At 43.2% G+C, this 23,279-nt stretch overlaps 1 protein-coding gene across 2 annotated transcripts in view; it reads left to right on the top strand.

The window, feature by feature from the left end:
• The first annotated feature begins 694 nt into the window (after positions 1-694).
• The window catches only part of HPRT1 (hypoxanthine phosphoribosyltransferase 1), a 37,152-nt gene continuing 14,567 nt past the window's right edge, over positions 695-23,279 (top strand). Inside the window, exons 1-5 of one of the 2 annotated variants that reach the window (XM_073641314.1) lie at positions 695-946; positions 9,166-9,272; positions 16,568-16,751; positions 17,280-17,345; positions 18,262-18,279. In XM_073641314.1, the coding sequence (XP_073497415.1) occupies positions 926-946; positions 9,166-9,272; positions 16,568-16,751; positions 17,280-17,345; positions 18,262-18,279 (396 nt within the window). In that variant the 5' untranslated portion in view covers positions 695-925. Of the gene's footprint in view, positions 947-1,024; positions 1,171-9,165; positions 9,273-16,567; positions 16,752-17,279; positions 17,346-18,261; positions 18,280-23,279 lie in introns of those variants that run through there. The other variant, XM_073641313.1, reaches the window with a different exon arrangement.

Raw genomic sequence — 23,279 nt, 5'->3', positions numbered from 1 at the left:
TGTAATTTGATTTTACACTTTGATTTTGAGTATCATTCCAAATCCAGACCTCCATGGGATATTAATTTTGATTTACATTGATAGTTTTTATGTTTTATTGTTCTCAACACATTACACTATGTAATGAATAAAGATTTTCAACTGGAATATTTCATTCAGTGATATCCAGGATGTGGTATGTTAATGTTCCCTTTATTTTTTTTAGCAGTGTATATATATTCAGACAAACACAGAATAGATAGATGGACAGATGGACATATGCACACACACACACACACATATATATATATATATATATATATATATATATATATATATATATATATGCACTCAGATGGATGGACAGATACACACATGCATCTCACTAAATTAGAATATCATCAAAAAGTTAATTTATTTCAGTCTCAGTAAATTAGAATAGAATTTTGGATTTTAAAATAATTTTTCAAGCTGTTGTTATAAAGTATTCTAATTTACTGAGATAATGACCTTTGTGTTTCCATTGGCTGTAAGCCATAATCATCAACATTAACAGAAATAAACACTTGAAATAGATCACTCTGTTTGTAATGACTCTATATAATATATGAGCTTCACTTTTTGTATTGAAGAACTGAAATAAATTAACTTTTTGATGATGTAATTGAGTGATCTGCAGCTGTAAGTATATATGTGTATATCTACACACACTCAGTTGGACAGACACATGTACAGATAGGTTGGTGCAGGACGTGGTTTCCGGCAGTAGTCCCGGCTCTGCTGTGCGGAGGCGGCGGCTCCTCCTCCCCTGCTGGCGGGCGGGCGGCCCCGGGCCATGTGTGCACTGTCTGCAGGCTGCGGCCTGTGAGGTGAGCAGTGAGCGCGGTGCCGGCGGAGGACACGCACGCAGCCTGTCGTCTCCCTGACGCGGTCCGGAGCAGCAGACATGGCGAGCCCCTGTGTCGTGGTGAGTCAGGCCGGGCCCGCTGCTCGGCTCCCGGGGTCTCCGCTCTCGGTAACGGTTCTGCCGGTATGTGAAGGAGGAAGGTGACACCGGGCGGGGACAGGACGGCTCTGGCAGCCTCCATGCAGCAGCAGCAACGCGGGCTGTGATCACCAGGCGCCATGGCAACTGCCGGCGCCTCCGCCTCACCTGCTGCGCGGGGCGCTATATCGCGATACAGGGTTCGGGTAAGGAGCGAGGAGCTCTCTGTGTCACGATAAGGATGCGCGCTATATCGTGATATCGTATAGAAGAGCTGCTTTTTGTATGGTGATAGAAGCAGGCGATATGAGGTGGATGTGTGTGACTGGGGGCTGTAGATAATAATGAAGGGATTGGCTAATGGTCAGTGAGTCGTGTATGTCACGCTATAGAGATCAGAGGGAGTATATAGAGTGTATTTATACTGCCAATCCCCTGATGTGATGAAGGGTTTACAATAAGTATATGTCCATGTCATGATAAGTGGAGGATGAGGGTGTATGTGACTGGTGATATGGGGGAATATATCGTGATAGAGGGAGTACAGGTCACAGCGGACTGGACGCGTTTACGTTTCTTCATATTAAGGCCAGTCTTTGGCCAGGAACAAGCTATGGATATATATGGACAAGCCAGGATATATTGTGATATAGGAGGGGGTTGTGATATGTGACCGGTTTGTACTTTTCTATATACACAGGGGATTAGGGACAAGCTGCGACCAGGACTGGAGCCCGTCGTATACTGTCAGGGACCACAGCGCGTGTCATGACTGGCGCACGTGCTGCCAGGGATAAGAGACGTGTCATGACGAGGACGCGCACTAGATGGCGACACTGCGGTCCTGGGAGATTTGTAGCTGTAGCGTAAAGTGCTGTGGGGTCTGTGCAGACTGGAGCCGTCTACACTGATCCCGGGGGCTGCGCTGATTGTGGGACGGTGTGGTCATCAACCTGCAGGATCCCACGTGTCTGGGAAAGGATGAGTGAGCCGCTTCCTGGCTGGTCTTATATTATTATTAGTCAGAAATATCAGAGGTGGGAATGTGGAGGAGCACAATCACACGGCGGACCGGGGCACCACCATCAGGCTGACTGCTGTGGATTGGGGTCCTGCTGATCCTAAAATAAGGGAGACACAAACTGATGGTCACCTCCTGTCCATGTGCATCCTCTGCGGAGTGGCAGCTATATGCCGTCTGTGTGACTGTGCACATACAGCTTGCGCTGCTTATGGCAATGTAGTTTCTGTACAGCTGTGCGACTCCGGAGACCCCTCTGTGTTATACTGATGCACACAGGCCTCGTGTCTTGGAGAAGATGGGGCCTAGTAGCCCAGAGCCACCAGTCAATATTTCTGCATCTATTCTAGCTTGGAAGAGTGGGTGACAGCCAATAATAATGCCACCATTCCAGATTGCTACCCAGCTTTCTGAGTCTCCGGAACGGCAACTCTGCAGTGACATAATGGTGAAGATGAATACGTTATTATCCCTTAAAGGGTTTACTCTGGAATCTACACCAATTCACATAATCTCTGATCGCTGAGACCCCCACTGTTGACATGGTTCGGTCTCATGAAACCATTTCAGCAGAGCTTTGGCTGAGCACTTGTGCTGTCCCTGTGGGACTGATGGATATAGCGACACGCTGTTCTTAGTTGTCTATATCATTCCTATAGACCACTTTTTTTTTTTTTTTTTTTTTTGCAAAGCGAAACTGTCACAGCTTTCAACTGGGGACATGGGAAGTGGGGGTCTCTGTGATCAGATACTTATGCAGTAGATGACTAAGGTACCATTCTGGGAGCAATGTGTCATTAGGAAATCTCTTATTTTAATCAGCAGTTTATGCTATATGTATCTTTCATATAATGTTTTTAATTTTTCATATCCTTATATTTAAAAAATAAAGAAAATCCCAAATCTCATTCTTCACATAGCTGTGTGCCCATGATGCGTTTTTTAAGCGTTTCCGCAGCAGCAAAAACGCTGCAGAAACGCTTAAAAAACGCATGGTAGAAGGCCTGCCATGTTCCCCAATGATAATCCTCATGTGCTGTGCACATGCTGCGGAAATTTCCACTGCGGATTATCATTGTGGAAAAAAACGCAGCACTACCAATTATTTTGCGGAAGCGCTGCGTTTTTGCCGCCATTGACTAACATTAGAACGCATGTATTTTGCATCACTGTATATGTAGATGCGGAATCCATGCGTTCTAATGTGCGGATGGTGTAGAGGACAGGAGACTCTCCTCCGGACCCGGGTACCATAGAAACTGGAAAAAAAAATAAAAAAATAAATAAATATGATACTTACCTTCTGACGGCCCCCGGTGCGCTCGTCCTCCCTTGCCTGCAAATCGCGATGGACTGAAGGACCTGCACTGACGTCATAGTCATGTGACGGGTCACGCGACGCTGACATCGGTAGGTCCTTCAGTGCAGTGTACCGCGATCTGCCGGCAGTCAGCACCGAGTGAAGCAAGACTACGAGGGCCATCGGAAGGTAAGTATAGATTTATTTTTTTACCTTCTCTCGGGTCACACTATATAAATCCATGCCGTTTGCATGGATTTATATAGTGTGACCAAGTTGTCAAGCACTTTCCAAGTGATGCTAAAATCGCTTGGAAAGCGCTTGTCAACCCGCATGCGGAAATGCATGTGAAGAATGCTTCACATCCGCATGTCCCTGGCAGGAAAAACGCATGTACAATCCGCATGTACAATCCGCATGCGTTTTTTCTGCCAGGGAGATGCAGAAACGCTCAGGAAAAAGCCGGAGCATTTCTGCATCGTGGGCACATAGCCCTAAGGCCCCGTCACACTTAGCGACGCTGCAACGATACGACCTGTCAGGGATCGTTGCTGCGTCGCTATGTGGTCGCTGGTGAGCTGTCAAACAGGCAGGCTCACCAGCGATCAGGTAGCAGCGACATCGTGGAAAGAATCTTTCCATGATGTCCTGCTCCTGGTTAGCTGCCTGCTGAAGCAGGAGCAGGCTGGTAACAATGATAAACATCGGGTTACTAGGGGCACACGCGCACCTAGTAACCCGTTGTTTATCATGGTTACCACTCTGCTACGGTGAGCGGGAGGTTACCACTCACTTTAGCAGGCTCGTAACCATGATAAACAGCGGGTTACTAAGTGCGCATGTGCCCCTAGTAACCTGATGTTTATCATGGATACCAGCCTGATCGCTGCTCCCACTGGTCACACACAGCGATGTGTGCTGACCAGCCGGAGGGCAACGACCAAAAAATGGTCCAGGACACTTTGCAGTGATCAGCGACCTCACAGCAAGGGCCTGATCGCTGCAAAGTGTCACATATAGCGACATCGCTGGTGAGGTCGCTGTTGCGTCATCAAAACCGTGACACAGCAGCGATCTCGCTATGAGACGGGGGGGGGGGGGGGGGGGGGGGGCTTGGAAGACTTTTCAGCTCCCTCATTATCATCACAGATAGGATTACAATGACAGATAACCTCTGTATATTTGGGCACCACAGTGATTAGCACTGTTACTTTGCAGCACTGGAGTCCTAGCTTGAATCCCACCAAGGACAACATCTGCAAGGAATTTGTATCTTTCCCCTTGTTTTGGTGGGTTTCCTCCCACACATAAAGATATACAGATAGGGAATGTAGATTGTGAGCTCCAATGGGGACAGTGATGATCATGTCCATGTGCCCAACATGAAGTAGGGATCTAATATTAGTCCTAGTGGTCAGTATGACAATTACAAGGGTTTTTTTTGTTTTACTTTTTATATAGTGATATGAAAAACATAAACACTGTTAAATAAAAAAATCATAGAAACCCGATTTAAACAATAGATAATTTTCTTTTTACACATTTCTCTTGCTGGACAAAACCCCAAGAGGCCGGTATCTGGTGCTCCCAGAAACTCTCTGCTAGTGCCTACAATTTGGGGTTGATTGAATTTTTTTTGGCTGTTATCTCTGAAGATAAGAGTAAAAAGAAGTCACAGGTGGGGGGATTGCAGCTGCTGGTTGTGAGCTGGCAGCAGATTGTTGGTGTCCAGTTTGATCCTGCCAGGGTCGGCATGTGTTTTTTCTGTAGATCTCTATGTGCAGCACTGATAGTCCCGGCTCCGGTGGTGCTGAGCAGCTGTCTGCAGTTTGCACACTCCTTCCTGCACACATGGGGACATACACAGTTCTGCTTTTATCATATTGGTCTCGCTAACTATTGTGTGACCAGTGAGGCTGTGCTGTAGTCTCATAGAAGCTATTTTATGCCTTGAGTGTTGTGGACATCAGAGTGCAGTTACACGGGTCTACTGACTGAATAGGATATTCTCTATTTCTGGAGCACAGGATATATAGATACACATCGCGTGCAAATGGGCGCTGGGACGGCAGTGTCTCGTATATCAGTAGTGAGCACGGCACGGTGACACTGCTGCGGCTGCCTGATGGGTTTTATTAGTTTTAACCCCTTCTTGCCCCCCATGCAATTATACTACGTGTGTAAGCATGTGGTACTGTGCCAGGGCAGCAGGGTACTTGTAGGTGATAATCTACTACAGTGCAAAATCTCTGACCTTACCCCGTAGACATCAGATTGAGAGGCGCTTATGAGTCTGAGATGTCAGGGTGAAACCTTTCATTGTATAAGCTGGGTTACCTACTGCCACCAAAATAATGGGTGACCTTTGGAAGAAGAGGCGAGAGCCCCGTGCTACGGTCTCAAGTCTATACGTAGAGGGGCCACCAGGAAGCCGCTTTTGCAATGAGTTTGCACAAGTGGGTCCAGGCTGTATGCTCAGGTCTGAAAATAATGGTGTTTGTGCCTTGGGCTCAGTTGTCGGGTGTTTTTCAGGCATGCCCTATATAGAAAGGGGCAAGGCGTATGTCTAAATTTGGCGCTATAGAGTTCAAGTCCTCTTTTTCTCTGAAGAGGCAATTTGCATATTAAATTTCCCAGAGGAGCATTGCTCGGCGAATAGGCCTCCTTACCTTGACATGCCAGAGTTGGTATGTCACTCTCCACAAGGAGAAACGTTACCCCTTAGACCTAAATTTGGTAAGTCACACTTCACACGTCCCCATTGATTTATCTTTGATGCCCATGACGAGTATGAGTATGAACTACCTCCACACTCTGATCGTCAATCACATTTGCTATCATTGCATTGTGCAGACATTTATTTCCTCTCGCCCTCCATTTCTGCTTTTTTTTTTTTTTATGTATGAGCCAAAAACAGACACTCTGCTTAATAGACCACTTCCGGTCAGTCCTGCATAGTGCATGGTGACGGTGGTGCAGTGCCCTGTGTTGCTTCTGGAGCTGGCATGGGTTTAGCACTTTTACAGCTGGGCACACACTTTGTTTGGGATCTCTAACGTGTTATATGATATTCTGTATAACAAAAGATGTTTGTTCTGTTCCTAATCACTCGGGAGGCGCTCAGCGGAGGTGCTTCGCCGTAGGTATGGAAACATTCAAGGTTACATATTTCACAGAACTTGTCGCTGTGCCCTTGAGAAAAATCTGTGTTTAAATAACACGTGGTAAAGCAAACTTTATACAGTGGAAGTAGAGCTGGGACATCTAAAGAGGGCAAGACGTAACGAAGTGGAGACCATGTAAAGTTACAGAGCAGAGTCACTGAGTGCTGAGGAGCACAGGGCATAAAAGTCACCACCGCTCTGCTGACTCTATAACTGCAGAGTCCAGACCTCCTGTTATTATCCTCTGCACCGAATCTGTGTGTCAGGAGCTTCATTGCACGGATCTCTATAACTGAGCAGTTGCATGCAGCCTAACATCACAAGCGCAATGCCAAAATTGGCTGGATTAGTGTAAAGCCACCACCACTGGACTCTGAAGCAGTGAAAACGTTTTCTGTGCAGTGCCAGATCACATGTCTCCATCTGGCATCTGATGGACGAGTCAGGGTTTGGCAAATGCCAGGAGAACGATAAATGCCTGATCTTTCTCCCTCACCCCATTTATTTATTTTTTTTCTTCTCTGGATGAAAATCGTACGATTTTTTTTTTTTTTTTTTTTCTTCTTCTTCCGTACGTTCGCCTGAACCCAGCTCTATAGCCACACACAGGCACACTCACAGAGGATTTTTTTAAAAAAATCTGTGCCTGTATGATAGAAATGTAAATGACAAGTTCATATATGACATCAAGTAGAGCAAAAAAAATAAATTCAAGTAATAGGTAAAATAAGACAAGTGCAGCAATACCATTACATGGCCAGTGCGTTCCTCTGTTAATAAGAAATCAACATTTGAATGAATATGGCTATGGTACATCTGAAGCCTCTGTCACTCCAGCTCTATGCTCCGCCTAGTGCCGCTGCTTCACTGACAGCCTCTAAACTGTGTGACTCCAGGCAAAGGATCTGTGGGCCAAGCAGAAGGTGAGGAGTAGAGCTGGAGTGACCGAGGTTTCAGATCTACCGTACCCTTAGGCTATGTGCCCACGATGCAGAAATGAAGCAGAAAATTTCTGCATCATTTCTGCATCTCCATGGCTGAAAAAACGCATGCACATTGTACATGCGGATTTGAAGCGTTTTCACATGCGTTTCTGCATGCGGATTGACAAGTGCTTTCCAGGCGATTTTAGCATCACTTGGAAAGTGCTTGACAACTAGGTCACACTATATAAATCCATGCAAACAGCATGGATTTATATAGTGTGACCGTAAGAATGTTTAAAAATAAACCTATTCTTACCCTCCGATGGCCCGGCGTGTGTAGCTGCCCTCGCTCCTGTCTGCCAGCAGATCGCGGGACACTGCACTGAAGGGCCTGCGGTCACATGACTGTGACATCACCGCAGGTCCTTCAGTCCTGCCCGCAAGCAAAGGGAAGGAGACCGGGGGCCGTCGGAAGGTGAATATAAACTTTATTTTTTATTTTATTCTTTTTTTAACAGGTTCTATGGTACCCAGGTCTGGAGGAGAGTCTTCTCTCCTCCAGACTTGGGTACCATCCGCACATTGAAACGCATATAATCCGTGAGTACAAATGTACTGACACGGATTATGTGCGTCTCAATGCAAGTCAATGGCGGCGATTACGCCGCGCTTCCACAAAATGAATGGACATGCTGCGGATTTTTGAGCGCAGCATAAACGCTGCGGAAAAATCTGCAGCATGTGCATAGAACTTGCGGAATCCCCTTGGGGACCATGGGGTGCGGATTACCTAGCGTTTCACAAGCGTTTACGCTGCGGAAATTCCGCAGCATATACGCTTGAAAAACGCTACGTGGGCACTTAGCCTAAGCGTGGTGATTCTATGTATTATGTTGTAAGTTAAAACCAAACGCACACACTCCGTTTAAGGGTACGTTCACACTACGTTTTATCCAGCCGTAAAAAAAAGGTGTTTTTCAAGTAGAATATACTTTAGGAATTGCTCTTTTTTTCTGCATTTTTTTTTCATTCTACAGGGTTTCTATTTACATTTTGCATTGGCGTTTTCTGTAAACTTTTTACATTTTCTTACTTTTATTTATTTATTTTTTTAAGGCAAAAATTCTCAGACACGCCAGAATCTTACAGGTGTCTTTTTAGCCTTTCCATGAGTTATTTTTGCAGAAAAAAGTACACTTTTTTTTTTTTAAAATGCTTGGTGGTGTTGAAAGACTGAACATATGAACAGCAAGTGGTTTTTCCATAGAAATCAATAGGAAGATTGAACGCTTTTTTTAAGCATTTTTTAGAAACAGACCCGGTCAAAAAGTGCCGGTGGGAAAGCGTACTATGAACATTTTGCTTTTTCCACTCTTACTGAGCTCCATAGTCGGTAAGGTCTGGTGTCCATATCAGCGCTTGTTTTACAACCTCCTCTCCATTTATGTTACTATACAATGGAGAATGTGGCGAGGTTCCAGCCAGTTCTCCTCCTCCTTAGTTCAGTTCCAGTTCACCATCAGATATTTAAGACAAACTGGTTGCTATTGCCTTACTGCTTTACTGCCTTACAAAGCCATCCTCAGCGATTAGTAAATCGCTAGACGTTTTCGATCTACTCTTGAAATAATAAAGCCTTCTGATAATGACGGCACTTTGCAAAGTTCTATGGGTTGTCACATTGCATGGTGTTTGTGCCTTTTGCATGTATCTCAGTTTCCGCTGCACTTGACAGAACGTGGAGGTTTATCGCTAGGATTACTTATTCAAATATATATTCTTTTCTGCAGCTTGCTGATGATGAACAAGGATACGACCTTGACCTGTTCTGTATTCCTAAGCATTATGCAGCGGATTTGGAAAAGGTCTACATTCCTCATGGACTAATAATGGACAGGTAGGTTGCAATATTTGCTGTGCTTTAGGATTTCTTTAAAGTCTTGTTGAAAATGTTATGTGATCTGCAGGATGTTGTAGAGCAGGTGGAGCTGATCAGATCGATATATGTGGGAAATGTTTCAGTAAAACTTGTTTTTTTTTTTTTTCTTTGAAATCACTGGTGTTCGTAGCAGTCCAGTGGACGGACATACTGCATGCAGAGAGCGGTCAGTCACTGAGTAGGACCGCCCACTGGACTCCTACAAACAGCAGGGATTTCAATCAATAAAATGCCAGTTTTACTGAATCTTCTCCAGCAAACCTGTATATCATTCTGCTCAGCTTCTCCTTACAGTTCTGTCCACAGATCAGACTGAATGTACAACATAACATGTTCCCTTTAAGCTAGAAGGATCAGGGTGGACACAGATACCAGGGGACACCTGTGCAAGACCAGTATACAGTGGCATGTAAAAGTTTGGGCACTCTTGGTGAAAATTACTGTTATTGTGAACAGTTAAGCAAGTTGAAGATGAAATGATCTCTAAAAGACGTAAAGATGACACTTTTCCTTTGTATTTTAGGCAAAAAAAAAATTGGCATTTTTTTTTACATTTTAAAAATTACAAAAAGGAAAATGGGCTGATACAAAAGTTTGGGCACCCTTGGAGATTTGTGTGCTTACATAACTGACCAAGGTTTCAGACCTTAATTAACCTGTTAGGGTTATGGCTTATTCACTATCCTCGTTAGGAAAGGCCAGGTGATGCAAATTTCCCAGCTTTATAAAAAAACGATCTCCTCTGACCTTGTGCCAAAAAACAGCAGCCATGGGTTCTTCTAAGCAGGTGCCTAGCACTGTGAAAATGGTGGAGGCCCACAAAGCAGGAGAAGGCTATAAGAAGAGAGCAAAGTGCTTTCAAGTTGCCTTTTCTTCAGTTCGAAATGTAGCTAAGAAATGGCAGTTATAAAAAGACTGATCGTCCCTTCCAAAACAGAAAACAGGTGTGTACAGGTGCTTACCAAGAATAGCCATCTCCATATATAACCAACAAATAAAGTAGCACTCTGAAGCGCTATAACATGCAAACATGAAATATATGAAATTTGAATAGCATTACTGCTCTAGAAAATAGAAATAAATGAGAAATCTTAGCGCATATATTGGTCAATTCATGTGTACCTAGCAGCCACGCTAACGCGACTCTTGTTGCTGGGAACCTGCCTAGTGTGAATCCTCTCTTAGACTGAATTCTGCATGTGTATGGGAAGGTAGGATCCTGCTATAATTAAACAGCCTGAGGCTGAGGGGTGGAGTGTTTAGTCAGTAAGCCCATGTATACAAATATCTAAGGACTGACCTCACTTCCAAAACAGAAAACTGGTGTGTGTAGGTGTACCTGGCCTCATGTGTACTCGGCAGCCACAGTAAGGCGACTCTCGGTACAGTGTGCTACTTTATTTGTTGGTTATGTATGGAGATGGCTACTCTTAGTAACCACCTATACACACCAGTTTTATGTTTTGGAAGTGACTGTCCGTCAAAATCCACAATAGATGAACTCAAAAGGCGCAAGCTGAAGGTTTTACAATGGCCCTCACAGTCCCCCGATCTGAACATCATTGAAAATCTGTGTCTAGACCTCAAAATCGCAGAGCATGCACCACAACCCAGGAATCTCTCAGAACTGAAAGAATTTTCCAAGGAAGAATGGATGAAAATCCCTCAAACAAGAATTGAAAGTCTCTTGTCTGGCTACAAAAAGCTTTTACAAGCTGTGATACTTTCAAAAGAGGAAGCTGCTAGGTACTAACCATGCAGGGTGCCCAGACTTTATCAGCTCATTTTCCTATTTGAAAATTTGAAAATGTAAAAAAATTATTGATATATAATTTTTTTTTGCCTAAAATACAAAGGAAATGCATCCTCTTTAACTTTAGCCTTTTAGAGATCATTTCATCTTCAACTTGCTGTACTGTTCACAATAACAGTAATTTTGACCACTGGTGCCCAAACTTTTATATACCACTGTATGGGTCCCCGCTATCTCTAACTACCAGAAATTCTGAGCAATTTGTGCTGCTTCGCATATATAATTTAGGGATGTATTGCTGTTAGCGGCTTTTTAGGAGGCAGCGGGCCCCATTCGGTATGTCGGCCCCTGCCTCTGTGTTTATTCTAGGTATGCATGAGTTCTCACCCCCCACCCTTGTCCGGTACTTCTGAAGGAAACCTGTCTTGACTGCTTATTTCTGTACAGAATCCTGTCCAGCAGCTAAGTGAGCGTGCAGGATAGCCATCTAAGAATTGCCAAGAAAAAGTACAGAATGTGTTTTTGTTTTTTTTTCTCCTAAACAAACGGAAGCATAATAAAAAAAAACAAAACAAACAAACATGTTTTACTGATCCTCCAACGTTCACCTATGTCTGTTACTTTCTTTTTTTCATCTTCTGGCTGGGGTGAGCATGCAACCTCTAAAATTCAATTCCTGGCGCTGCGTTGACAAACTCATCACCAGTGATTGCCGCGATCACATCCATGCCCTGGCCAGGATTGTGGCCCTGACATCAGAGGGTTACCCGAACAGTGACAATCCCATTTTCTAAATGCGCAATATGATCAGTCACAGGTCACGATGCTAAAACCCCTGGCTGTCAGCTAATCGGGGGTACGGATGGTGGCCACACACTCTGTTGTATTGAATGGACTGCCAGGTAAAGCTGCATCATGCCAAGCTATCTAGTGGATCCCACGCTGGTTACTGGGTACAACATGTGCAGGATATGGGCGCTGTATGGAGAAACTCGGATACAATTATGTGCATGGGGTCTAATGGTAAAAGGATGCCAATCTGATTCTTGCAATTTCAGTGAGTCATCACACATTTAGACAAAAGAAGAGAAAAGTATTGTTATTTTTAGCCGTAATTGCCTGACTCATTGTAATCCGTTTTATTTGCATTTTGTACATTTTCTCTGGAATATAAAGCACATTTGGGTAAAACTGTAGGGCATGAGCAGTCTTATCTGACTACATTGTAATATTCAGGGACGCAGTAGGAATTAAATAAGCGCAAAAAGTGGCCACTTATGAGCTGGTGACAGGTGCTCATCAATGGGAATCTGTCACCAGGTTTTTGCTATTTCATCTAAGAGCAGCATGATGTAGGGGCAGAGACTCTTGATTTGTGATGTCCACTTAGTTTCCTGGGTGCAGCAGTTGTGACAATCAGAGTTCTTAGATGTAGGATGAAGCAGAGCTGTAAAGCTTCCCCCGCCCTCACCAGGCTCTGTATGTACATGGTCTGTTGACAGAAGCTGCTCATCACCAGAGGGTGCGGAGTCGGACAACTTGGCAGCTAGTTACAGCAATAATAATGTCGTAGTAATAAAAACTTCATTGTAAGCAAACACACAGCCTGATAAGTGACACATCACTGAATTCTGTGTTTCATCCCTTATCTTCTGCTGTCTTCAGATTACATAGCAAAAACCTGTTGACAGAATCCCTTTAAAAGGCTGTGTGCCCGCGATGCGTTTTTTAAGCGTCTCCGCAGCGGCAAAAACGCTGCAGAAACGCTTAAAAAAACGCATGGTAGAAGGTCTGCAATGTCCCCCAATGATAATCCTCATGTGCTGTGCACATGCTGTGGAAATTTCCGCTGCGGATTATCCTTGCGGAAAAAAACGCAGCACTACCAATTATTTTGCGGAAGTGCTGCGTTTTCGCCGCCATTGACTTGCATTAGAACGCGCCAATTCCGCAAGACTGCATCTGTACTTGCGTTATTGGTGCGTTCTAATGTGCAGATGGTACCCGGGTGTGGAGGATAGGAGACTCTCCTCCACACCCAGGTACCATTAAAAGCTGTAAAAAAAAGAATAAAATAAAGATTATATTTACCTTCCGACGGCCCCCGGTCTCCTTGTCTTCGCTTGCCGATAGATCGCGCAGGACTGAAGGACCTGCGGTGACGTCAGTCATGTGACGGCAGGTCCTTCAGTACAGTATACCGTGATCTGCCGGCAGCCAGCACAGGAGCGCAGCCAGACTGCAGGGGCCATCAGAAGGTAAGTATAGGTTTATTTTTTGACATTCTCTCGGGTCACACTATATAAATCCATGCCGGTTGCATGGATTTATATAGTGTGAACAAGTTGTCAAGCACTTTTCCAAGTGATGCTAAGATCGCTTGTCAACCCGCATGCGGAAATGCAAGTGAAGAACGCTTCACATCCGCTTGTCCCTTGCAGAAAAACGCATGTACAATCCGCATGCGTTTTTTTCTGCCAGGGAGATGCAGAAACGCTCAGGAAAAAATCCTAAGCATTTCTGCATCGTGGGCACATAGCATAACAACAACTTTTGTGGTTAAGGGGGCGGTAAACTGCTATAACCAGAAGCAGGGCATGGATGTGACTGGGACCATTACTATGTATTCTCTGCACTCTTCATACTAGAGCCTTGGCCCTTCTTTGTGATGCACTTTTCTTATAAGTAGCTGTTGAATTTTCATGCTATGACTTGTAAGTTTTAGCAGGTGTCTGTGTGATTTCCTGGTCTGTAAGTCTCCAGCTGCTTTTCTGTCCGCTGCACTGAACGTACAATAATGTAATGTGGAAAATCGATGATTTTCCTGCACATGACAATCTCTATAAGGCGGATGTTGCAGCACGGCTCGTACATGGTGTGATCACATGGATGTGCTCGGGGATGAGCCCTCCAGCGTTGTGCAGACAGCGGTCATGTGCTCTTCCTGTTTTTGTGACCCACATCTACACTGTACATTAGGAAGTTTTCACATCTTGTATTATACTGAAGCTTCCTCAGGGACTCTCTGCTGTGCAGGTCATCACACTGGACATGCTGAGAGCTGTGGATGAGATTAATCCCAGTGCATTGTTACTGCAGGGGGCGCTGCTGCTGTGTTAAGTTATTTTCCTTTGATTTTAAATATTTACATAAAATAAAACCAATATTTAGTGTAGTATATTAAAAGGGTTTTATTCTCTGTTTCAGTAGCGCACTGCTACTCTGCCTCTCGGCTTTCTTCTTGCCGAGGGGTGGTGTACTCCTGATTGACAGCTAGCCTGAATTGTGCGCTTTTCCTTGTTGCAAGCAGAGGCAGCATTGGAGGAGCGCAGTGACACTGAAGTTATCCAGATCCAGTAATCCAGCCAGCCTAACGGCAGAGTGCAGTCTGATTCTCACAGACCCATTGACTTGCATTGTCTGTTTTTGATCTGACACTCAGATCAACATCTGACATTTTTCCGTGGACCGCTTAGTCCAAGGAAAAAAATCGAACATGTGAATGGCCCCATGGTCTATTTGTGAAAACTATGGAGAGTACTTGTACTCAAAACTGACATCTGAATGAGCCCTAACAAGCACATTAAACTTTTCCCATTTAATGTGAGAATAACCCTTTAAGCACAGCTATACAGTATCATCACAAGTGCAAAAAAAGGGGCCTATGGGGGGGGGGTTAAACAAATAACAACCACCCCTGTCTATTAGGCATTTGGGCATCATATCGGGGGGGGGGGGGGGGGGGGGGGGGTGTGCTTCTGATGAAGGACCCAGAATTGTGTATTCATGCATGTCATGGCTTTCTCCACTGATGACAGATGATCACTGTTAGGCTGGCCTGGCGCTTTCATTATCTCTTGGCTAAATGCTGGTGATAGCAGCTGATCACCAAAGCTGTCATGGGCCTGACCTGTTAAGATCTGATTGCCAGAGAGTGTGGGGCTCTTTCAATATACCTTTTGTTTATTTGGCCTGTAGCAATGAGCCCGTATCCTCGCCTCTATCACTGCCGCTGTCTTCTGTGTAATGGAAGATATCTGCAGGTAACTTCTCTTTCTAGGAGGACAGAAGGCTTGTGGATAATTTGTGCATGTCAATTTGTAAGACCCGGTGCATCAGCCACGTCAGTAATCTGTGGCCTTTTGACAGGATCCCTGAGAGCCACCCCTTACCTCTTGGAGCACGACTCTTATTTTGATTAATATGCCTGATTCGGAGTCACATGTGCGCTATGCCACAACAATGACATTGCTCCAGGCCGGCTAATCAGAATAAGGCTGTGTGCCCACTATGCGTTTTTTTTTAAGCGTTTCCCCAGCGGCTATTCTGCCGCAGAAACGCTTAAAAGACGCTTGGTAGAAGGCCTGCCATGTTCCCCAGTGATAATCCGCATGTGCTATGCACATGCTGCGGATTATCATTGCGGAAAAATCTGCAGCGCTACCAATTATTTTGCGTAATCGCAGCGTTTTTTTCGCCATTGACTTGCATTGAATCACTTTAATATCCGCATGACTACATGTGCACATGCGGATATTAAGTGATTCAGTGTGCAGATGGTACCCGGGTCTGGAGAAGAGGAGACTCTCATCCAGACCCGGGTACCATGGTAACTGTAAAAAAAAAAAAGAAAAAAAAAAATTATTATTGCCTTCTGATGTCCCCCGGTCTCCTTAGCGATGTGTCCTGGCAGCTTGCGGTGGTGTAAAATGACCTTCTATGACGTCACTTAGTCATATGACTGGTCACGGGACCGCTGACATCGGCGGTCGCGTGACCTGTCACATGACTAAATGATGTCATGAAAGGTCCTTTTACACCATCGCGAGCTACCGGGGAGACCAGGGGCCATTGGAAGGTGAGTATAATTTTTTTTATAAAAAAAAAAATGTCTCTGTGTCTCTGTGTCTCTGTGTCTCTGTGTCTCTGTGTCTCTGTGTCTCTGTGTCTCTAACTAACGCTATATAAATCCATGGCGGTTGCATAGATTTATTTAGTGTGACCAAGTTGTCAAGCACTTTTCCAGGTGATGCTAAAATCGCTTGGAAAGCGCTTGACAACCCGCATGTGACAAACGCTTGTCCCTGGCTGAAAAAAACGCATGTACAATCCGCATGCGTTTTTCTGCCAGGGAGATGCAGAAACGCTCAGGAAAACTCTGGAGCATTTCTGCATTGTGGGCACATAGCCTAAGAGCCATGGATGCTTGGAAGTAGCAGATGGTTCTCAGGGCTGCCATCTAGTGGCCACAGATTATTTGCATGGCCAGTTGACTGGGTGCTGTGAATCGATTTGCACCAACTCTACTTGCTGATATTGTGTAGCTGATGACAGATGAATTAATATATGTCATGGTGTTGGGAGCTTTCTTTGTGATTATTTGCATTTACAACCATCACGGAAATGTCCCTTATTTTATTTTAAAATATCCTTTTACATTCCTATGATGAACCTGTTTTTTTTTTTTTTTTTTTTTTTTTTTTTTTTTTTTTGTGTCCAGGACAGAAAGATTAGCCCGAGATATCATGAAAGATATGGGGGGCCACCACATAGTTGCACTCTGCGTTTTGAAGGGTGGATACAAGTTCTTTGCAGATCTACTTGACTACATCAAGGCACTGAATAGAAACAGTGACCGGTCGATCCCAATGACTGTGGACTTCATTAGATTGAAGAGTTACTGTGTAAGTACTGACAAGAGCCTCCTGGCTGTGTCGCCATCTAGTGAGCAAAAAGCTAATTGCAAGTATTTACTTGTTTGTCTATTATTCATTTACAGATGTCTTACTCTCTTTTGATTGCTGATAATTTCTTTCTACTCAGTATTTTACTGGCATGTTCATGGCTCATTACTTTGTGCACTGATGATTTAGATCACAAGGTCACTGTGCTTGGCTGATGTAGGTCTAGAAAGCAATGTGATCTAATTAAAGGGTTTGTGCCACTAATAAATATAAATGAAGTGATAGTGAACATGCTGTTGGTCATTGCATCATGCACTGCTGTGGGGCTGCTGGAACTCTCTCAGTCCTGTAGAAGTGAATGGAGAGGTGCACTCTGGACTGCTGTAAAAGAGGCTTTGATGGTGGCGGCCGTACTTTATATGGGGAAAACCTGGTCACGGGTTACTTTTTCAGATGCATAGCAGCCTGGTCCACATGCAATAATAAATCACTTGTATCACACAGTAATTTTTTTGGTCCTTATTACAGAATGATCAGTCTACAGGAGACATTAAAGTTATAGGTGGAGATGATCTTTCAACTTTGACCGGCAAGGTAGGTTTTATATTTGGCCTTTTACAGTGTTAAAAAACATTCATTAGGAGTGCAGCTGTCTGGTGGACCTTACATTTCAGGAATGGAAATGGCACAGATCTGTGTATTTTATACACTCATGTGAGTAGCCCCCTACAGTAATAGTTGCTCTGTAAGGCCACGGCCCCACTATCAGTATTTGGTCAGTATTTTTTCTCAGGAGTGGGAGCCAAAACCAGGAGTGGGTGATAAATGCAGAATTGGTGACTTGTTTCTATTATATCTTTTCTCTGATTGTTCCTCATCTGGTTTTAGCTCCCACTCCTGAGAAAAAATACTGACCAAATACTGATAGTGGGGCCGTGGCCAAATACAGATAAAGATGGATATCTGAAATGCTTTCACAAGCCAATATTTGTTGCTGTTTTTTAGCACCGCAGGATCATGAATTTTGCGCAGAATCAGACTCTTTTTTTTTTTTTTTTTTTTTTTTTTTCTTCTGTTTTGAGCCGTCTTTAGAGCAAAAAGTTGCTTGATCCTTTAAAATGTAGCACTTTAGTGTGCAAAAAATAAAACTTACATTTTGTACTCCAGGGAGGATACTGAAGTACAATTGTATACAAACTTTACAATGTATTGAAAATTTTGCAAACTATGAATTAGGCTAAAATATCTGGTTAAGGAAAACAACGCCCAAATTGTCATAATTTTCGTTTTCTTGTGTAAGTGAATTTTAACTTAGAAGTGTAATTGAATAATAAGGCACAACACATAAGTCACTATGATAACCAGTTTTACTCTAGAAAAAAAGGTGCGAAGGTGGCGATTTAAATTTGGGCCTTAGCATACATGTATTTTATGTATATATAGCTAGATTGCGTATTTACTGTATTAAGTGTTTTACAAATATATATATATATATTTTTTTTATTTGCAGAATGTCTTAATTGTTGAGGTAAGTTCACTTTTAAATCTGATGTATTTTTCACAAAAGCTTTAAAAGAAAAGCTACATAATATTAATGCCTGGGGATTTGCAAGCTCTACTAGGAATTGACATTGTGGGTGGGGGGGGGGGTGATCAAATATTATCAGCTATGGGCATTGGTTACATGTTACGTTGATCAGCTGTTCCCAGTGTCTGCAGCGGCCAGAGCTGCAGGAGCTTCACAGCACAGCTCTGTCAACTGTATAGTGGCCGCGGCCATGTACTGCACATCCGTCCCCTACTCAAATCAATAGGGGGCAAATCCGCAGTACCCGGCCTCAGCCATTATTCCATCTGTGCTGTCCAGCTCCATATCGGAGCACACCGGGAACAGCTGATCATCACATTGTATGATTTTTAAATAATTAAATTGCATTTTATTGCATGAAATAAGTATTTGATCACCTACCAACCAACAAAAATTCTGTCTCTCACAGACATGTTAATTTTTCTTTAAGAAGCCTCCTACTCTACACTCATTGCCTGTATTTATTGCACCTGTTTGAACTCATTACCCTTATAAAACACCTGGCCACAGACTCAATGACTCACACTCCAACCTCTCCACCATGGCCAAGACCAAAGAGCTGTCTAAGGACACCAGAGACAAAATTGTAGACTTGCACAAAGCTGGGATGGCTACAGGACAATAGGCAATCCAGTCACGAAAAAAGAAGTATAGATGCAAATAAAAATACTATTTATTCAAATTATTTAAAAAAATAATCAATAAAAGTACATTTCTAAAAAGGAGAAGTAAATAGAGGGATACCACAGTAAGTAGGTTGGAGGTATAGTCCAACAAGATAGTAGACAGATCTAAACACATCCAAGGTTATGTCCAGGCAGGAGAGGCCTGTCCAAACAAGCAACCTTAATAAAGTGTCACATGCAATAAATAATAATAGTACTATAACAGTTCATAATAAAGAGGACCCAAATTATTAGGTTACTCAAAGAGATTCAACGGTATAAAAAAACCTGTAAAGAGAACTTGTCATAGAACTGTAAAGTGTAGTGTGCAATAATAGGAAAAGTCCATGGATGATGCTATATCAGGCCTTAAAAATGGGGAAGAAAATTGCCACTGCCACAAAAAGCCCTGAAAAAACTAAGATTTATGATAAAGTGACATATGGCTAAGTGCCAGTTTGGAATATGATTTAGACAAGTGTCAAAGAAAATCCATCATAAAATAAACACAAAATATATCATAACATAGTAGGTATATAGGGAGTGGAGGGAACAGGCAATGCAACCTGGTCACTGTGGAAGGAGGGACAACCCCAACGTGCGTTCCGCTTCTTCGGGGGAAGGGTACATAGGGGGTAGGAGAGCTCACGTGTGGCTGCATTGGCGCTTCCGGAAGCCGCGGCAGCAGCGTACCACGTCACCAGACACCGGCCGATGCGTCAGCCCAGAAGGAGGGGAGAGGTGACGCTATAGGACAACAACTGTTGGTGCAATTATTAGAAAATGGAAGAAACACAAGATGACTGTCAATCTTCCTCGGTCTGGGGCTCCATGCATGATCTCGCCTCGTAGCGTAAGGATGATTCTGAGAGAGTTCAGGAACCAGCCCAGAACTACAGGACCTGATCAATGACCTGAAGAGAGCTGGGACCACAGTCTCAAACATTACCATTAGTAACACACTACGCCATCATGAATTAAAATCCTGCAGGGCAAGGAAGGTCCCCTGCTCACACCAGCACATGTCCAGGCCCATTTGAAGTTCACCAATGACCATCTTGATGATCCAGAGGAGACATGGGAGAAGGTCATGTGGTTAGATGGGACCAAAATAGAACTTTTTCATATCAACTCCACTCGCCGTGTTTGGTGGAAGAAGGATGGGTACAACACCAAAAACACCATCCCAACCGTGAAGCATGGTCTAGGAATCATCATACTTTGGGGGTGCTGTGCTGCAAAGGGGACAAAACGACTGCACCGTATTTAAGGGAGGAAGGATGGGGTCATGTATCGTGAGATTTTGGCCAACGACCTCAATTCCTCAGTAAGAGCATTGAAGATGGGTCGTGGCTGGGTCTTCCAGCATGACCCTAACCTGAAACGAACAGCCAGGGCAACTAAGGAGTGGCTCCGTAAGAAGCATTTCAAGGTCCTGGAGTGGCCTAGCCAGTCTCCAGACCTCAACCCAATAGAAAATCCTTGGAGGGAGCTGAAACTCAATGTTAGAGTATTCTATCAAAGAAGGAAATACAAAATATTAAAGGATGCGTGCCCTAGAACAGGGTTCCCCAACTCCAGTCCTCAAGGCCCACCAACAGGTCATGTTTTCAGGATTTCCTTAGTATTGCACAGGTGATGTAATTATTGCCTGTGCAGGTGATGTAATTATCACCTGTGCAATACTAAGGAAATCCTGAAAACATGACCTGTTGGTGGGCCTTGAGGACTGGAGTTGGGGAACCCTGCCCTAGAATACCTCAACCACCAGAAGACCTACTAAAAAAAATACTCACAATGGGCCTTTTATTATACAGGGTGGTCAAAAAGTAGGTGGCCAGAAAATAACATTTATTTTGATTTATATATAAAATTATATTTACTAACACAAGCATAACATTGACAATTAATTAAATTTTATTCTGAACAATAATACAAAAGCCCTTAAATTTTATCAACGCAGGTGCTCAAACTGTTTTTCATTACAATTTGCACAGCTTTGAAGTCGCCTCTTACGCTTCGATAAACTTTTTTGCACAAGTCTTTGGGTATTAATTTCTTGAAATGCATTTCTTATGTAATTTTTCAAATCACTGACACTTTTTGGTTTTCGACTATAAACTTTGTGAGGAATGAAAAGTGGAATCTGGTTGGTTGCTAAGGGCAACTGAGCCAGTTTCACTTTACACCGTGTTTGATAAATCTCCCCCTTCATAACCTTATTACAATTTCTGTCCACCTACTTTTGGACCACCCGGTATATTGCAATCTTTATTAGAAATAAAAATAGTACATTCTCACATAAACAGAAGGACAATTAAAAATACACATATATACAAATAAAAAAGATGCGAGAGGGGGATGGGTATGTCCCAAATAGACTCACAGATAATACTGTTATACTGTAGAACATAGACTGAAAATAGTACACTAGATACAAAATAATATTACCAAATAAATATATATTTTAAATTAATAAAAAAAAATATATATATATCATTTTTTATTTTTAGAACCAGCAGACGCACTTTTTTCCCCCTACATTTTGGGGGAAAATGAGGGTACATTCAGAACATTAGACGAACTGTTTTTGTGGAGCGGTGTTACCCAGTGGGTACCGCCATGAATTCACTGTGGGTGGTCTCCCATCCAGATCACGCGCTGCAGTGACGTTACTAAGAGGCAGGGCTGGGGCTGTGCGCTGTGCTGTTCTGTGTTGCCCCGGCCCTTCCTCTTAGCGCGCTGCAGTGACGTTACTATCTGAATGGGAGACCGCCCATTGGGTAACACCGCCAGCCAGTGTGACCTTGCTCCCTGCCTATCCAGAATGAGAGGCAAGCATTATAAGGTAGAAGTAAAGTGAAAAAGCATGTCATTAAACACTGTACCACTCTTGTGGTGAACTATAACTCCCAGCATGACAGAAGAGCTGAAGGACGTGCTGAGAGTTATAGTTCTCCTCAGAGCAACCACATAACAAATGTGTGGTGAACTATAACTCCCAGCATGGCATGAGTCGAAGGACATACTGGAAGCTATAGTTCTCAAGGCAAACACATGACATAAATGTGGGGAACTAGAACTCCCAGCATGCCATAGGAGCTTTTTTTCCCCCCTATTTTCCACCTCTAAAACATGTGTGCGTCTTATGGTCCGAAAAATACGGTGTATATGTGTGTGGAGAGATAGATAGAGATAGATAGAGATAGATAGAGAGAGATAGATAGATAGAGATAGAGAGAGAGAGAGAGAGAGAGAGATAGAGAGAGATAGATAATTAAACAAAATATAAAGGTGCAGCACAAGCAAAAATGAAGGAATGGGTGCAAAAAAATCAACTGTATGGTGCTTTTATTGACCTATGTCAAAGTGCCAATGTTTTGTCCCTAGAGAGGGACTTTTTCAAGCAATACAATATAGTAAAGTGGGCATGTATAGCTTGTTCAATCAATCATTAATTAACAAGAAAATTCAGATAAATATCATACATTAAATATAAAGTGCACTGTGCAAAGTGCAGTCATCTTATAATTCATATTTAATTTCATCAAAATGTCATCAATTTTCAGAGTGCATATTTATCCATTAAATCTTAATTGTCATACATCCAATAAAGTGTCAATTCATATACAGCATGTGTAATTCTATATATTATTAATCAAGCCCACGTGACCACTGTGTATGATTCATTAATGATTTACCCCACCATTACATCTCTCATGGCGCTCGGCGTCCCGTAAGTGGAACAGCGCATGCACTGAATCCCACTGAAGCTAAAGTTACAGAGTGATCGAAATTCACTCTCTGCTCATGTAAATGTGTGATTGGTCTCCTGGATGTGTCAATTCTTTATTAATCTGCTAGATGAAATGTTTAGGACCTAAGTAAAAATGTACAGTGGGTACGGAAAGTATTCAGACCCCTTTACATTTTTCACTCTTTGTTTCATTGCAGCCATTTGGTAAATTCTAAGAAGTTCATTTTTTTTTCTCATTAAAGTACACTCTGCACCCCATCTTGACTGAAAAAAAACAGAAATGTAGAATTTTTTGCAAATTTAGTAAAAAAGAAAAACTGAAATATCACATGGTCATAAGTATTCAGACCCTTTGCTCAGTATTGAGTAGAAGCACCCTTTTGAGCTAGTACAGCCATGAGTCTTCTTGGGAATGATGCAACAATTTTTTCACACCTATATTTGGGGATCTTCTGCCATTCTTCTTTGCAGATCCTCTCCAGTTCCGTCAGGTTTGATGGTGAACATTGGTGGACAGC

Source organism: Phyllobates terribilis, unplaced genomic scaffold, assembly GCF_046119375.1.
Source record: "Phyllobates terribilis strain yellow unplaced genomic scaffold, ASM4611937v1 Scaffold_7__3_contigs__length_470593459, whole genome shotgun sequence".
Taxonomy (NCBI): domain Eukaryota; kingdom Metazoa; phylum Chordata; class Amphibia; order Anura; family Dendrobatidae; genus Phyllobates; species Phyllobates terribilis.
Note: the sequence above shows the minus strand (reverse complement) of the source record. Positions and strands in the feature narration are given on the sequence as shown.